Source organism: Alligator mississippiensis, chromosome 2 (assembly GCF_030867095.1).
Source record: "Alligator mississippiensis isolate rAllMis1 chromosome 2, rAllMis1, whole genome shotgun sequence".
Taxonomy (NCBI): domain Eukaryota; kingdom Metazoa; phylum Chordata; order Crocodylia; family Alligatoridae; genus Alligator; species Alligator mississippiensis.
The window spans coordinates 209,384,631-209,399,944 of record NC_081825.1 but is presented as its reverse complement, the minus strand read 5'-3'; the positions used below and the strand labels follow the sequence as shown (position 1 = coordinate 209,399,944).

General features: G+C 44.6%; 1 protein-coding gene across 1 annotated transcript in view; it reads right to left on the bottom strand.

Annotated features, from left to right (window-relative positions):
* Positions 1 to 5,226: 5,226 nt before the first annotated feature.
* CCDC34 (coiled-coil domain containing 34) overlaps positions 5,227 to 15,314 on the bottom strand; it is a 41,352-nt gene continuing 31,264 nt past the window's right edge. The window contains exons 4-7 of the mRNA XM_014602116.3: positions 13,831 to 13,989; positions 11,925 to 12,066; positions 9,247 to 9,401; positions 5,227 to 5,357 (exon numbers count right to left, since the gene is read on the bottom strand). Coding sequence (XP_014457602.2) covers positions 5,298 to 5,357; positions 9,247 to 9,401; positions 11,925 to 12,066; positions 13,831 to 13,989 — 516 coding nt within the window. The 3' untranslated portion in view covers positions 5,227 to 5,297. The remainder of the gene's footprint in view (positions 5,358 to 9,246; positions 9,402 to 11,924; positions 12,067 to 13,830; positions 13,990 to 15,314) is intronic.

The following is a 15,314-nucleotide window of genomic DNA, read 5'->3' as shown; positions in this document are numbered from 1 at the left end:
ATTTCAGTAAAGTTATAAAGAAATAAAGTTATAAATAAAAGTGTATAAAGAAAAATCCATCTCCACTACCCCCACAATTACTACATACTACACCCCACAACAGAGCCATCAGCTTTCCTGGATCTTTCAGCTGCACCTCCAGAAATGTAATATATCTCATCCAATGCACCAAATGCCCAGATGGAAAATACGTAGGAGACCAAACAACAACTGCGCGCCAGAATGAATGCACACCGGAAATCTATCAAAGACAGAAATACCCAACTTCCTGTGGGGGCACATTTCTCACAAGAAAACCACTCTCTCTCCAATCTCTCAGTCCTGATCCTCAAAGAAAACTTACAAAACACTTCCCAGAGACAAGAACTATGAACTCCACTCCATCAGCCTCCAGGACACTAAAAATCATGGACTAAATATAGACATTGGATTTATGACACATTATAACCTGCCTGACAGCTGACTTCCCAGGTACTTCTCCACTATTCCCCCCCCCCCCGCCTGTCTCTCACCCATTGACTCCTCAACCTACATTTTCACTGACTTCCTGTCTTGTACGCATACCAGCCCAGCCTGGCTTCTATACTTTTCATTTCATTCAGGAAGAGCACACACCAACTGCTGAAACTTCCTTAGCCTGACAAAGGGTTTTTGAACCCGAAAGCTTGCTTAAAAATTGTTCTCCAACTATTTAGTTGGTCTAATAAAAGATATCAGATTCACCCAAAGAACCTTGTCTGCCTAAAGAAAAACCCACCATTTTTGAAGGAAGGGGGGTTCCTGGTCAGTTAAAACCCCAGTCAAATTCTCCCAACTACTCCATGTTCAATATTGATTTCAGGGTAAAACATTGTCTCTTCCTTTCCAAGGAGGCAGGGAGGTAGTATTCTGATAATCCTCAGATGACATATATCATTTGCAGCACATATACAGCTCTTTCACATTAGGAGGCAACAATTCACCAGATTTTCCCCATATAGAGGAAGCAGAGAGCAGACAATCACAGTCATTAGACTCCAGGCAGAGTTTCACTTTGCAAAGCCCATATACCCATGCTTGTTAAAAGAAATAAGCTTTGATCCTGAATGTGCATCTATGGAATCCAGATTTCTCCTAAATCTTTATAGCCAAGCTAACCTCAGATACCTGGCAGGGAATGTTCCATGATACACTAGAGATCAGAATCTGACTCTATAAAAAATAAAGTGCAATGAACCAGAAGTTTAACGTATCTATAAATATCCAAACAATCTATATAAAACATTATGAGAACATTATAACAGTGCAGTAGTGGTAGCGTTAAAGCGATGTAGCCATGACAGTCCAGGAAATGTACAAGAGGCAACAGTTTTTATGGGTGATATCTTTTATTGAATCAACTGCATGGCTATGATAGACTTAGACAAGTTTTGGTGCATCACGGTACCCTTCTTCCAGTCCCTTGGAGAGAAGCAGACATCAGAGAGAGGTAGCAGATGGAACAAAAACTGGTGTCAAACTCCATAAATAAATAAAAAGAGGATATAAGAGAATATGTCAGGGGCGCTAAACTGATCTCCTGCCACAGGGCATGGAGATCCTTGTGAGCCAGATCCAGCCCAATCAGCTCCAGCTCCCACCCAGTGAATGTGGCAGAGACAGCTCCAGCTCCCATTATGTACCATGTGCCCTAAGCCAGAGCTGGAGCCACCATTGCTGCTCTGGCTGTGGCATAGAGTAAGCAGCAGTGACAGCTCTGGCTTCAGTTACAGCATATGTGATGGGGCAGTGGCTAGTGGTGCTTGCAGCAGAGCTGCTAGGGCCGCCAGATTAGTGAAGGGCAAAGCGACCAGTGGGCAACCAGGCCTGTGTCAGCCCTCACTTACCTTTCTACCCCTGATTGCCATGTCCACAGAAGTCCAAGGGTCCTGGATTCCATGGCAGGCCACTCCCCACCTGGAGCCATACCCTCAACTTGTGGTGACCCACTGGTAGCCTGGACACAGCACCTCCATGGGCCAGATATGGCCTACAGGACTTATGTTTGACCCCCTGGTCTACAAGTTCCTGCTTCTTAGGATGCATCCACACATGCAGGCATATGTGATTGCAGCAGTTCAAGTAACAGTGTCACAAATTAGTGCCAGAGATTTGTGCCTCAGCACACACGTCTGAACATGCACTTTGGTGTGGGGCAAATCGTGCCACTTGGGGCAAACTGATGCTGCCCAGCTTCTCCTGGATCTTCAGCCAGGGGGAGCTAGAGGCTGGGGCCAGCACCTGTGCTGGCCCCAGCAGTATAAAAAGCTGCCCTGGTGAGGCTACTTGCCCTCAGGAGCTTCTGAGGCCTGGCCAGTTGTGATCTAGGGACACTAGCCCCTTGTGCTAGCTGGACTGCTGAAGCAGCCCTAACATAGAGTGGCCCCTGCACCCTCTACCCCTTGCACCCTCTACCCACTGCAGCAGTCTGGCAGTGAGGGTTACTGCCTGGCTGTGACCTGCTGCCTCCTGCAGCATCCACCCCCTTGAACCTGATGGCTACATGCCTGCCAGATCCAAATGGGGACTGCACAGCTGCCTGAGCAGTGGTACACACACTGCAGCAGAGCCACTTGCACCTCTGGGCCAGCTGCAAATGGGCCATGGCTGCACAGTTGGCCTTCGTGTGGCACTGCTGTAATGTCTTCTGGTCCCCTCACTCTGCCATCTGGGCAACTATCACCCAGAAGATGTGGTCATTGTGGTGGCCTGCTTTGAACTGTCGAAGCATGTCCTCCTGGCTCCAAATGGCCAGGAGGTCAGCCACCTCATCTGCCCTCCACCTGGATCCCCGATGCTGGCCCTATGCAAGCTCCTCTGCCCGGGTCCCACCACTTGCCTCACTAGCAGGGATCCTATTTAAAAATTGCAAATTCTCTAATTTAAAAAACTCCAAATTCTCTCATTAAAATACCCCAAATCCATGTTCTTCCACAATTCAAATGAAACACCACCAATATATGTCTAGATATACCTATATTGAGAGAGAGAGAGAGAGAGAGAGAGAGAGAAAGATGAGGTGGGAAAAGTTTTATTGACATATTTACAATTTTAAAGCAATTTGGAAGCCCAACAGTGCCTCTATCATCATAATAAAATACATTCTAAATATCTATACACATTTGCTTGTGGTTTGTTTATCATAGAAAAATCAGAGCTGCCCCTGCCCCCTTCTCTCAGTAGGATGTGAGGACAGCTGCAGCTAGACCCACAGCTTTGCCACACTGAGCAGCACTGATATGCCGATGCCCTGCCCCTGACTCCCAACCCGCAGCCCCAGCAGTGCCCCTCATTCCTGATCCACAGCCCCTGCCTGCCCCCTCACCTCACTCTCCCCCACCACCCCATCAGAAACTCCCTCCCAGCACCAGGACTTGGGTGCAGCTGCAGCTGTCCCACCCGCTGTTTTGTGGTTCTGAGGAATGCCAGGCCTTGCTGTTCTGCTCCCTGTGCCCATGCCCAGGCCCCAGCGATCACCATACCTGTCCTGGGAAGCCCTTGACTGGGGCTCAGGGACTGAACTGGGCAAGCCCCTTCCCTTCCAGGCCAGTCTCCCCCTGCACAGGCTGCTCTAAGAGGGGGTTGCAGGGCTTCAAGCCCAATTTTGGTGGCTTATTCTACACAGACCACTCCCCGATCCTTCATCCCCCCACCCCCATTTCTCATACTCACCCCTGCTGCCACCCGATTCATCACATACACCCATAGACCCCACTGAGTCTTCAATCCCCCATGCCCATCACCCACCCCCCCATTGCCACCTCACCCCCCCACAAATGGTTCTTAGGACCAGGAACCCCACCCAGGATGGGGCCACATGTCCTAGCACTGGTGTGGGCATGGAGCAAGGCTACAGTATGGCAGTTGCCCCTGCAGCCACAGCTCCCAGCAATAGGTCCTGTCCCATCTGGGTGGGGGATGAGATTTGTGGGGGGGGTGTGGGGCTTGCAGGGGGGGAAGGGTTTGTGGGGAGGGGGTGTGGGTGGCTGTAGGTGTGTACGTGGGGTTTGTGGGGGGAGTAGGACTTGTGGGTGGATTGTGGGAGGATTTTTGGATGTGGGGTTTGTGGGTGGGGGTGTGAGGTTCATGGATGAGTTTGTGGGGGGGGTTGTCGGTATGGGGTTTGTGGCTTGGTTTGTGCAGGGTCTGTGGGTGGATTGTGGGAAGGGATTGTGGGTATGGGATTGGCGGGGGGCCTGGCCACACACCTGCCCCCCCCCTCCCCCCAGGCACACAGCCCTCACCAATGGTGGCAGCAGCAGCCCCTCAGGGCGCTCATGACCCATTACAAGCAGAACCTCTCGGTGGCGCACGGCGCTGCCAGAGTCTGGGAGACTGGGGAATTTGTATTCCTTTACTTTGCTTCCCACCCCTCCATAACTCTGAAGAACCACCTCTGACTCATGCCAAACTTTGCTGCTCAGGCCTCACAGGATTTGGCTGGCACACAAACTCCCCTATGTACAGAAAGATGTGAAGGCACACCATGCCCTCATTTTGCTGAACACTTACCCATAGGGCTCATCCTCCTCTAACAGACATGTCAAGGACCCTTTGGAGCACATAAGCAGTGGCCTGCATCTAGACCATGAGCATCACTACCCCTTGTTGCATTTGTGCATCAGGTACCTGCAGCAGGCAGAGGTAATACTGGACACCTTATCTGGCACGAGTACAACTTCTAACCCAAAAGAGGCCCCTGCAATTGGCCCCACAGGGCAGATGAGTCTGTAGCCCAGGCCCAGAGCAACCCCGTGTTGTATGCAGCACCTGTGGCACCACCTCGAGCCCACATGCCACATATAGCATACACCAGCCCCATTCCAGGGCTTGCTCTGCACATGGTGCCACACACAACTCAGGGCATCTGTGGTATAGGCTACATGCAACGTCCCTCCAGACTAGCCCTGTGCATTGACTCCAGGGCTGGTCCAGATTAGGTCCCAGGCAGTTTGTGCACACCAGAGCCAGTGTACAGGGCCAGTTAGTCTAGACACCTGTGGGCTGTATGTTTGACATCGCAAGTAAAGTGCTTATATGTTAAAAAGAATGTAATTATTTACCTAGAATGAAATCTAAAAATGGATCAAATCTAATTGAAATGTGTGATCTCTGGTGTATTGTGTAGCAGAAGTTTCCATTATATCATGAGCATATGTAGTATCATGTTATCTAGACCAAATAAGTATCACTACCAATTACCATGACTTAAGATGACTTCCTTTTATTTCATGTGTGATGCCTTATATGGGAGGCAGAGGAGTATGTCACTAACGGTTTTATCTTCCTCTAGTCTCTGTTTCCATTGGAGATGAAGGTTGTTGTGAGTTCAGAAGTTCCTGTAAATTAGAAATGCTAGATCAAGAGCGAGTTGAAGGAAAATGGCATATACACTGTGCATTAAATGCACAATATGCTAACAGTATCACTATTTCTCCATTCAAGTAAAATAGTTACATATCCTAATCAGGTTAGAGCAGCATTTAAAAAATAACTCCTGGAAGACAAACAAGCTAAAGATGCGAAAGTATTCCACATGAAAAAAAGTTTGCTTTCCACTTTCAGGTAGGGCTTTCCCAGTGGAAACAAACACAGCAACATCACACAGCAAAAATACAAAATATCCCAATAATATCAGGCAAGCATATTAGACTGCCTGTGGTGAGCCTCTGGTAGGTCAAATGGCATAAAAATTCAAAATATATCAAAAGTTCTTATACCAGAAACTCCAAAGAGCATTGTGGTTGAAGTTGACTAAGCATTTCCATTCTAATTCTTGTTTTCAAGCTTTCTAAAAGATAGAAAAATGCTATTTTTTCTAAATGCTAATTTTTTGTAAATACTAGAAATGCACTGAATGCAAATCAGAAACACAAGTTTGGACTCAAAAGAGCAGCATCCGAATAAGTCAAAGCTCTGACACAGTATGTGAAAGGGGACGCAGGAAAGATGCAAACCTTCAAGTATGAGTAGGTTGTGTCAATGAGAAAAGGCTCTAAAGTACAGCCTTGTTAAATCCAAGTCTCAGAAAAGGTAAAAATGGAACTCAAATCCAAAATTAACAGATAAAAATATAAGCACACTACCAAAATCTCATACAATGTAGAGCTGCTGTAACGTCTCTTATGATTTGTCCTTCCTGACCGCTGTGACCACATTTAGGCTTCATTATGACCTGACAGTTCTCACATGCTAGAATGTCTGTTTTCTTAGGTAATTCCTTGGACCGTTCTTATTTTCACTTGACTCAGGATCTAGCCTCTAACTAGGAAATCACCCAACACAACTAGCACATTTTCTACATTTTATCTCAGCTGGTATCTAAGCTAACAGGCCAAGGAAATATTAGGCTTTTAGATGCCATGCAACTACAAAATCTTTTCAAGAATTGTAATCACAAATAGTCTGCTCCAAAGTTAGAGAGAAGCTTGTCCTTGGAGAAAGCAGCAACAATCTTCATTGGCACCATATCCACTCAGCAGCAGCTTGCTTGCCCAGGGATTAAAACTTCCCATTTACACATCTTTTAATAGCAAAAACGAACAAGAATTTTTCTGGGACACAGATGTGCATCTTGGGCGTATCCGGACAAGCACAGCCATGTGGTGCCGCATACCGAGTGCTCAGTTGTTCTCCGTGCTGCAAGGGAGCAGCACAGGGGTTTGGGTTTTTTGACCCCTGGATACCCTTGTGGACCTAGGTTCCCTTACATTCAGCAGGAAGGCTCTTCTTTTTCCAACACTCAGGACCAGTGAGCCCCGAGTCTATATACTGGCAAGCCCTGCCTCTACTGGTCAGCTGATCCCTGCCTCCCAGCTTTGCTGCAGGGGCTTCCCATTATCCCAACTAGAGCCTCTGGGATAAGTCTAGTCCTGGGCCAGCTGCTCCTCATTAACAGTCTACCTGTTTGCAGCCTTCAGCTTAGTCCTGGCCTGAAGTGCAGCTTCTGTGAAGCCTATTGCTAGGCAGCTTGGCCCTCACAGCAGCTGGCAGTTTTGTTGCTCTAGTGCAGGGGTGGGCAACTATTTGTGCCTGTGGGCCACATAGGGAGTTACTGCAGAGTTGTCATGGGCTGGGTCAACGCACCTTGCCCTGCACAACAGCTCACCAAAACTCCCTATAAGTGATGGGTCTGCAGACGGCTGGCACTTTGGAGCAGCTATAGCAGCTGCTCCAGGTCGACAGCAGGCAGCAGCTTCAGTAAGGGTGTCTCAGCCAGGGCCCTTGCCACCCACGTCTCTGGGCTGCCCTTCTACCCCGAGGGGCAAGAGCTGCTGCTCAGTTCTGTGCTGCTGCCTGGCTTCAGTGTCAGTGGCCTGGACATGGAACAGCAGCAGCTGGCAGACACTGCTGCTGGGCACTAAGAAAATGTGCAAGCTGGTGGTGAGCGCGGCCACCTCCCCCTTAGTGCTGCAGGGGCCCTTCTTGCTGCAGCTGCCCAGAGCCATGGCTATGAAACTATGAGCCTATGCCATGGCTGCACAGGCTCAGAGCACCTGCAGCAAGAAGGGCCTGGCAGTGGTGAGGGGGACTACCAGGCTCCACTTTTGCCCAGTGCCCAGCAGCAGCTTCTGTCCAGCCACTGCTGCCTCTGTGCTTGAGCTGCCAATTCTAAAATTGGGCAGCACAAAGTCAGGCAGCAGCTCCAGCCCGTTGGGGTAAAGGCACCTCCATCTCATGGCTGCCCGCTGCTGCTGCTCATCGTGGCTGGGGCGGATGGATCCAAAGCAGGCACTACAGGGACCCCAACACCCTGCATGGGCCAGGGCCAGTGTCATGCGCTCAGCCTGGGGTTCAGGCCCTGTCCACGTGGGTCCTGGCTGGTCTTCATGAAGACCCCAGGATCCTGGGGTGGTGACAACAATCTGCTGTCCCCTTCCTAGGGCCCAAGGCAGAGATGCAATCTGCTGGCTCTGCCCACAGAACTGGGGCTCTACCCTGGCCCATCACCACCCCAAGATCTCGGGGTCTCCCCAGCCCCACCTACTTGTCTCACTCCCAGATGCTGCTCCCTGCCAGTCTGCAGCCTCATCCCAGTGCCCTGCCCATGCGAGTTTCACCCCCAGCAGGTCAGGTTCATGCTTTCTGGGTCTCTCCAGGTCACAAAAGTCTTACTGTTAGAGAGGTCTTTGTATGCGTTTCTTATCCTTCAGTCCTATCCCAGTAACAGGGCTAGGGTTGCCTGTTACAGGAGCCTTGTGTAATTTCATTTTGGATGACAAAGATGTTTTGTTTGGGATATTTATATTTTACATTTCTTTGTATGTTTGAACACAACAAATCACATGAACATAAAAATGTGTTTATGTAACTAATTATCATGACATCTATTCAGAACTAGAACCTGTTTATGAAATCCACTGTTTGAAAATTAGTTTTAGAAATCATATTCACATTATCTCTAATGTAATTTTTGCATATTCCAGACATTTACTATAAAGCTTTAATTTATTACCACCCAGTAAGGAGCAAGCATTGACTTAAAATTGATTGTTAGACTTACATTAATGACTGCAAAAAATATTTTACTTTGAAAGAAAAATCAGCATTAGGGTGTCATTCATTTAACTTTATGTTGCCCTACCTGAAGAGTCAAGATAATCAGATCATGAAATATAATGCAAAGTATATGTAATACAAGGTTGGCTTTGTAATACTCGCTGTTCAATTTCTAAGAGAAATTTGAATATTTTTTACTTTAGTACCCTACAAAAGAATGCTTTTAAAAAGCTTGCTATAACTGACTGTATCTTTAAAATAATCAGCATGAAAGCCCAACTAGTATCTCCATAAAAACAAAGCTCTTCAAAATGAAAACACCAACCACTTGCACAATATGAGAAATTCTCAAAAGATAACCATATATATTTTATTGGCTACATTACAATTGGCTACATGTTACATTTCTTACAGTTAAATATAAAAAGGTCACTTGAGTGACTTAAACTGATTTACTTAAAAAGTCATTTTAACACAGCTTTGAAAATTAGGTTAAAAGTATGAAAAAATATTCCTTACTTAATAACAGAGACCACAACTGTTTGCAAGCACATTGCAAAATGCTGCCTTTAAGCACACTGTAATAAAATATGTTCTTAGCCAAGAAATAGCTTTGCACTTTATAACCTACTTAATTCAATCCAATTAAAACTTATTTTGCTTCTTGTACTATCTCTGTTTTCTGTTCAAAGATCCAATATAAAGACTGCTCTTGGGCTTAAGAATTACCATAGATGAAGACCTATATGACTGACTGGATACTGGTCTCTTATTTTTCTTCACTGTAACATTCTGGTCTTCCTTAGGAGGAGGCACATGTATTGGTTTCCAAGGAACAGGGTTGCAATAGGCCGGAGCCGGATATGAATTTCCATCAGAGTATCCTAAAATATTTAGGAGGCAAGCACAATTAAAAGGGGAGCAAATAACTAAATTACAAGAAAAATAAAAAGATCCTGGATAATTTTTGGATTACTCTGAGATGTTTTTAGATTAGTAATGCTTGTTTGGCAAAAATTTAAAAACTTCCTGATTTTAATTGCGTTTCAATTAACTTTGGGTTCTTAAAACAAACCTGGCACAAGATTTTAGTACAACTTTGTCTATACTCAAGGCAATAAATCCTTCACCCTGTATTTACCCAATCAGTACATTCTTCAGTTTTATTTTTAAAGGGTAGATACACAAATAAGTCAAGAACTGTACAACATGAACAATGTTTATCAAGGCAAACTTTTATACTTTAGCATATTTTAGAAAAAAAATATTAGCAAAACATACAGATTAGTGGTAAATGCTATCCACAAACTTTATAACTAGGATAGAAGTACTTTTATTTCAATCTTTGCTAAACTGTTACACCTCTTCCAACATAGGAAAAACACTATCTGTAGTTCATGATATGCGAGCCATACCATCAATCCTCAGCCACAACTGCAAGAATATGTTACCCTTGCAAGAGCTGGGATATCAGCTCATTTCGTCTGTAATGAAATTTCAACACATACTTCATGAGGGTGCTCAAAACAAAGTCTGGAACATGTTTTATCGTGTGAACAAACTGAATATAGAACTATTTAAAAAAAAATCACTGAGACAACTGATAGCAGCTGTCAGCAAGTTAGGAGGGCCCAATAGGAAGCATGAAAGCAATATGTACCACCATCTATAATAGACATTGGCAAAAGGAGCAACTGTTTGTCTGGTGTGAGAGTTGTTTGAATATAATACTAGGAGTGTGCAAATTATTTTAAGTTTCAAGTAAATATAAATGTAACTGATTTACAAATTAAAGAAAAAAGATCAGTGAATAAGTAAGTAGAAAAAAAAAGTAAGAGATAGATACCTTATTTCTAAAGAGAATATCAATCAAGTCTCATATTTCTAATACATTATAACTAGGCTTAGCATATTTCCCGACTTTCAAAAAACAAGATACATTGCTTCCCCCACTCAGCCGCATGCTCAGCTGTCTCCAAGTTTTGGTCTCAGCTGAATACAGTGGAAAAGTAAGGGGGTGAGGGTGGGCAAGTTTATGGAGTGCTCCCCAGCTAGAAAGTATTACTGCCACTGTATTTGGTCAAAACAAACAGGACAAAAGCATTCATATGACCAAACTAATAGGATACTGGGAACAGGTATTTAAAATGGGACTGACCTGAAGAAAACAGGACAGTCTCATTCTAGTTCAGGGGTGGGCAATTATTTGGGCCCCCAGGCCACATAGGGAGTTTTGCGGATCTGTTGTGAACTGGGTCTGTTGTGGGCTGCTGTGACCTTGCAACAGCTCACTAAACCTCCCTATGTGCGATCAGGTTGGGGTGCAGGGGGAGGAGAAGCTGGTGTGGGCATGGGCAGCAGCTTCAGCTTTAGGGCAGCAGAAGGGCCATGGAAGCAGCGAGCGTGCCTGCTGCCAGGTATTGCTTTTGCCTGACACCCAGCAGTGGCCACTGCTGCTCATCATAGGCAGGACTGCCTCTCTTTGTCTCTCTCCCCCCCGCCACCCTCCCACATCTAGCCCCACAGCTTACACCAGCTCTCGGCCTGTGTCCTGGAAGCAGTGCCAGATGGGTGCTGACATCAGCTGCAGCCACAGGTATCCGATTCTTGCTGAGGATCGGGGCATTCTCCCACATCCACAGGTGATGCTGCTGCATCAGCTGCAGTCCCAGGCAGTTGCCCTGCCCCAGGCAGGAACCTGCAGCCAGTGTCCACAACAGATATCAGTGCGCATCTAGTGCTGCTTCATGCATGTGAGGTGGGAGCTGATGTAAGCTGTAGATAGAGGTGGGACGTGCCCAACCATCTAGCACAATGCAGCTGCTGGAGCCACCAGTTCCCTACGGGCTGGATCCTATGACTTTGTGGCCCCCAACTCATGGGTCGATACAATCAGTTGGTGGGCCAAATCCAGCCCACAGATGATATTTTGCCCACCCTTGTGCTAGTTATTCTGTTCACTCCCTGTAAGTTGCATTAAGTCTTACAGCATATGTATAGAAAAAACAAACAAATTACAATTTTTTTCAGTTCTCTGGTTTCTGTGAGGTAGGAGGAAAGAACAAAAATGAACAGCGAGACTCACTGAACATCATATTGCAATTACGCATTTGCAACTAGGACATTTTTCTTATGCTCCCCTTGGAGAAGGAAGAGGTTAAAAGGAACAGTGCTAAGAAGATAGAGAAGAACAATGTCATCAAAGATAGGGAAGAACAATGTCATCAAATTTAGAGACTCCCCCTCATGGAAAGAGAAGACCAAACCTGAAGAGAAAATGACCCACCAGGGTTTTTTCGGTTTTGTTGTAAGGAGCTTTGGTCCGACTCCTACACCTCTTCAAAAAAAACACCTCCTATTCATTTAACACAGACATGGCTGTATGTATCTAATATACAAATACAAACCTGTACATTTCCCACTGGCATAGCCATAACTGTTTAAAATTGGGCGTGGTTTATTTCTAGCAGTTTGTAGCCATTCCTTGAAAAGCCTCTCTGATTTCTCTTTTTTCTCTTGCAATTCAGCTTCCTGTTGCCTTTCTTTTTCCTAAAAATAATTAAAAACAAGATGTATTGAAGGAAGAACTTTCTACCAAACTTCGAAGACAGTAAACATACATGTACTGCAAAGGGTTTCCTGGATAACTGGCTATATTCCTCCTCCACAATGAAAATGGTCAAGCCCTCCTAAAACTCTTTAAAATTACACAACAATTATTCAACAAGACTTCAATGGTATGATCTTCAAACCCACCCTCAATCAATACATATCAGGTAAAAGGACTCAGCAACATAAAAGCAAGGATTACAAACACAAGCACTGTTAAAAAAAAACCAAAAACAACAAACCAGTCAGAGCTCTCAGTTTAAAAGGTATCCTGAAAGCAGCCAGAGGTGCTTTGCCATAAGGGTCTTTGCCTCCACGGACAGATCTATAACCCACTGGACAGACTAGAAAGCTAATATTATAATGCCAACTGCATTGTATTACTCTGAAGGCCTTGCTAACCTACAGAGCAACCTAGAACTGGGAAGGCACAGAAACAGTCTAAAGCCATCTTCATCTGTTTTCCCTTAAGCTGGGGGTATTGGATTAGCTCCACACTCCATGTATTTTTCTGGTTCACTGGACTACTTCCATCTACCACTTCTGTTGCCCTACCTCCCCAGCTGCCAGCTCTTGGCACATGCCCTGCGCTAGAGCTGCTGTTGCAGCATGGGGCAAGCAGTGGAGGCTGAAGCCGCTGCTGCTTGCCCCAAGTTGGTGCTGCTGCTACTACTACATGCTCCAGGTCAGAGCTGAAGCTACTGCCAGCACTTCTCATGCCCTCAGCAGGATCTGGCCTGCTTGGAGCACTGCAACTGAGATCCAGCCAGGGCACAAGGGTCTATTTGAGACCCCTGCCCTAGGCCAAATGTTCCATGTACTTTTGAACAGCTCACTACACATTCTTATCTTAAGAGTCTAGATTTGTTGCAGAGGCTGATATCAATTTTTTTTAAGAGATTATCTTGTTGGAAGAGGATTTGTAAGTGTGTTATAAAAAAAAAATACTCTATCTCTGCTCAAATGTGCTTTAAATATGTACTATTTTTCAACTTTTTCTCCCTGTTGCTATGAACTCTCTCTTTCACTTATTTAAAAAAGAAAAAGGTCAGACCCCAGTTTTACTTATCACCAAAAAATAAACTAAAATAGTCCAAAGTTTCAACAGGAAGAGTGAAGATGGCCATTTCTAAAGAGAACTTTTATTTTCATTATTTTCCTACCAATTCTATGGAAAAGATTCTCTCTCAGGCCTTAGTAAAAAAATATGTTGCTACAAAGAATAATGGCAAAAATAACCATAATTCCTTAAAAATGCATACAAAAAACAGCCAATGCTCAAGATTGCATTAAGTTTTCATTACGTGGCATGTCTGAAGGGCCTGTGCTACCAGGATCATTCAAATCAGAAAATGGATTTGATACAAGCTACAAAGTTTCTAAAGAACTCTTTTTTATCCATTCAAACTTATTAACAAAACTTACTCCTATGCTCTTAAAATAAATAAATAAATAAATAAAAGGATGCATGTCCAAAAGGAAGCACTAGGATTCCATAGTTAAGGCCAAAGTGAGTTCTGAAGGTAAAGCAGGAATTTAGCCACTTTATGAGAAATACGATACAACACTTCCTGCTTTACTTGAAGAACCTACTGTGTTTTCATAATACTAAATGCATAATATGTACTTTCCATTTAATCAAGAGGGGCTGCTTCAAGCATAGCAGAGAGAGGGCTGGCCAGTGAGCATTAAAAAGAACGATACCTTCTCTTTTTTCTTCTTGTCAGAATCTTCTGCTCTTTTCTTCTTTAACCATTCTTTATATTTTTCTTTAGCTTTTTCTTGTAACTGAATTTTCTCCAGATCCTTCACTGCCTTTTCTGCCATTTCTTTGCTGAGCTTCCGTTCCCTTTCCCTTCTTTCCTACATGAAACAAGTCAAAGGAATGAAGTACTCGCACACTTTCAATATTTTAAAAACTTTGCTGTGGACAGTTTTATAAAGAAAAATAGCTAATTCTTACTCATTTAAATCATAACACTGGCACAACTTAAAAAATTACTATTACAACACTGACTGGCATGAGAAGAGTAGCCAGCCAGCTGGAGCATATGTTTTGCATAAAGTGTCATTGAAATCTAATTTCAACACTTCCCTGTAATATTCTGTTTAGTATAAACAAAGACTAAATGCATAAAACATAGCAACAGTCTAAAGATAGTATTTTAAGAAAATACTTCTGAGAAGACAGGTATAAACAGTACAGTTCTTTAAAACTGTAGCTTCTAATGAGGTAGCCACCCTTTCCTTGAACCTATCACGGTCTACAATAGTTTTTAAAACATAGAAAAACTTTGAACATTTTGAAAGAAAAACTGAGATTTGTGATTTGTTTAAAACTGAAACACCAGGAGCACACACTGAGAGAATCAAGCTAACGTTCTATGATGCTCCATGGTACTTCCTAAGTTTTCAAATAAATAATTCACTTAAGATTGAATCTACTGATAACTGCAGAGAAATCTGCAATCTTTCCATCAGAGGAAAGCCAACAGAAATGCATTCTGTGGACAATATGTAACCTGATCAATATTTTAACTTTTCAGCATTTATCAAATGTCACACATGCTGGATTACTGAATGCTTCCATCTTCCCTCGGTGTTTTTGGAAGTGGTGTAAAGAGGTGATATGTTTTGGGATTGCCCTCTAGGGCAGACAACCACTTACTCCTAAAAGGTACTCACTGGAATATTCTGGGGCTTACGGGCCCTCAAGATGGCCTACGAAGTGATACCCAGCTTTGGCCTTGCAGGCCAGATGAATGGCACGAAGCTGGTCCATAGGCCTGATTGGGCCCTGGGGCCACGCCCGCCTGGCTGGCACTAGGCTTAGGGCCCTTCGCCATACCTGCCCAGTCCCTATGTGCCAGGATTAGGCCTCACACTGCTCTAAGTGCCCATGCTAGCTCACAGAACTCCCCACAGATCTCTGAGGAGCCCTGTGGACCAGATGACAGTACTGGGGGCAGGGGAGGAAGCAGGGGCAGATCTGACCCTCAAGCCAGGGATTGAGCACCCTGGCCTACGGGTTTTCAGAGGTCTAGAGCCTCAACTGTCAAGTGTTATACCCATCCTGCAGCAGACGGCACAAGCTCTAACATGACTTAGGACAGAAACATTTAAAAAAACAAAAACAAAAACCACAACTTATTTTGAAGGGGAAAACCACCTGTTCAAATACATTAGTT